This window comes from Protobothrops mucrosquamatus, unplaced genomic scaffold, assembly GCF_001527695.2.
Source record: "Protobothrops mucrosquamatus isolate PMUCROS unplaced genomic scaffold, P.Mucros_1.0 scaffold2928, whole genome shotgun sequence".
Taxonomy (NCBI): domain Eukaryota; kingdom Metazoa; phylum Chordata; class Lepidosauria; order Squamata; family Viperidae; genus Protobothrops; species Protobothrops mucrosquamatus.
The window spans coordinates 322,706-324,385 of NW_015388953.1; the positions used below are offsets into that span (position 1 = coordinate 322,706).

At 37.1% G+C, this 1,680-nt stretch overlaps 1 protein-coding gene across 1 annotated transcript in view; it reads left to right on the forward strand.

Moving 5' to 3' along the window:
* Positions 1 to 1,095: 1,095 nt before the first annotated feature.
* The window catches only part of LOC107296665 (olfactory receptor 4S2-like), a 22,394-nt gene continuing 21,809 nt past the window's right edge, over positions 1,096 to 1,680 (forward strand). Inside the window, exon 1 of the mRNA XM_015826012.1 lies at positions 1,096 to 1,678. Coding sequence (XP_015681498.1) covers positions 1,096 to 1,678 — 583 coding nt within the window. The remainder of the gene's footprint in view (positions 1,679 to 1,680) is intronic.

A 1,680-nucleotide genomic window follows, 5' to 3' on the forward strand; every position in this document is an offset into this window, starting at 1 on the left:
TTTATAGTTTTTGATATTCTTATACCATCTATAACACAAATGCTGTTTGTGTTCCCATCTGAGCTCTGTTTGTTTAACTCAGGGGTAGGCAACCTCGGCTCTTTTATGACTCATGGACTTCAACTCCCAGAATTCCTGAGTCAGCATAGCTGACTCAGGAATTCTGGGAGTTGAAGTCCATGAGTCATAAAAGAGCCGAAGTTTCCTACCCCTGGTTTAACTGATTAGAATAATTGGAGTTTGATTTTATAGTAGTAGAACAAGTTCATTTAAGTTGAAGAGCCTAACTGCATGTATGCCAACATTTAAACTTCCACTGCCTTACAAATACATAGGACTGTATTTATAGAAAGCCAGATGACTGCTAGCTAGTAACAACTTTAATGCAATTTAATGCTTTTCTAAATGTTTACATCTCAGTCACAGTATGCTTTACTGCTCCATTTAAGCCAGTGGGCACCAAACTGCAGTCTTAATTATTCGGACTTAGTCCAATTGGAAAGAACAAAAAGAGCAGCAAGAGATGGCATTCCAATATTCAAGAGCCTTCCTATTTAGCAGTACTGTATATTACAACTCAATTCTCTGCAACAGAGGCTGAAAAATGTATTCTTTGTTACCTATGAAATGAGCAGATTTTTGACAGGGTTGTTTATATGACTGAATGAAACCACGATTGTTTGAATAAACATCGAAAAAAATGCATTTGAGGTTTTTAAACATATGGCTTTACAAATTTCTCTTTTGACTTTACAAGTCACATTGTATAGTTACAAACTTTCCCCACCCCCAAGAAACGTTTCTCCAATGTCTTATGATATTGCTGTGCTTCAGTACTTCTAAAGTGACTTCCCTGATTTGCTGAATACATATTAATTTTCTGACAACTATTTATCTTCATTAAATTTTAGGATAAACATTCCTTGCATGTGAAGGAATCAGGAGTTGAGAACATCCAATTCAAGATTTTTTTTCAATCTGCATTGGTATGTATACATTTTTTGTAAAATAAACCCCAAACCCTAAACCTTTAATCGACAGTGTTCCTAATTTTAAATCATATGCTAAATAAATGCGTTATCTAGCTTTGAGAATATGGAGAAGAAAAATAATGTATCTGAATTCATCTTGCTGGGGCTTACTCAGGATCAAGAGTTACAGAAAGTCTGCTTTGGAATCTTTTTGATCTTCTACGTGGCAATTCTGCTGGGGAATCTATTGATCATAGTCACAATCAAGAGCAGTCGCCACCTGATTTCTCCAATGTATTTCTTTCTCAGTTACCTTTCCTTCATAGATATCTGTTACTCCTCTGTCACTGCTCCCAAACTGATAGCGGACCTCCTTGTGAAGAAGAAAACCATCTCTTTTGTTGGCTGCATAGCACAGCTTTTTGGGGCTCACTTTTTTGGTTGTACTGAAACTTTTCTCCTCACACTGATGGCATATGACCGATACATTGCAATCTCCAAGCCTCTCCATTATACCACTATTATGAACAAGAGAGTGTGCAGTTGGATGGTGTTTATGTCATGGCTGGGTGGGTTTGTACACTCAACGGTACAGACGCTCCTTACTATACATCTACCCTTCTGTGGGCCTAATGAAATCGACCACTATTTTTGTGATGTTCACCCTTTATTGAAATTAGCCTGTGCTGATACCTACATTATTGGACTT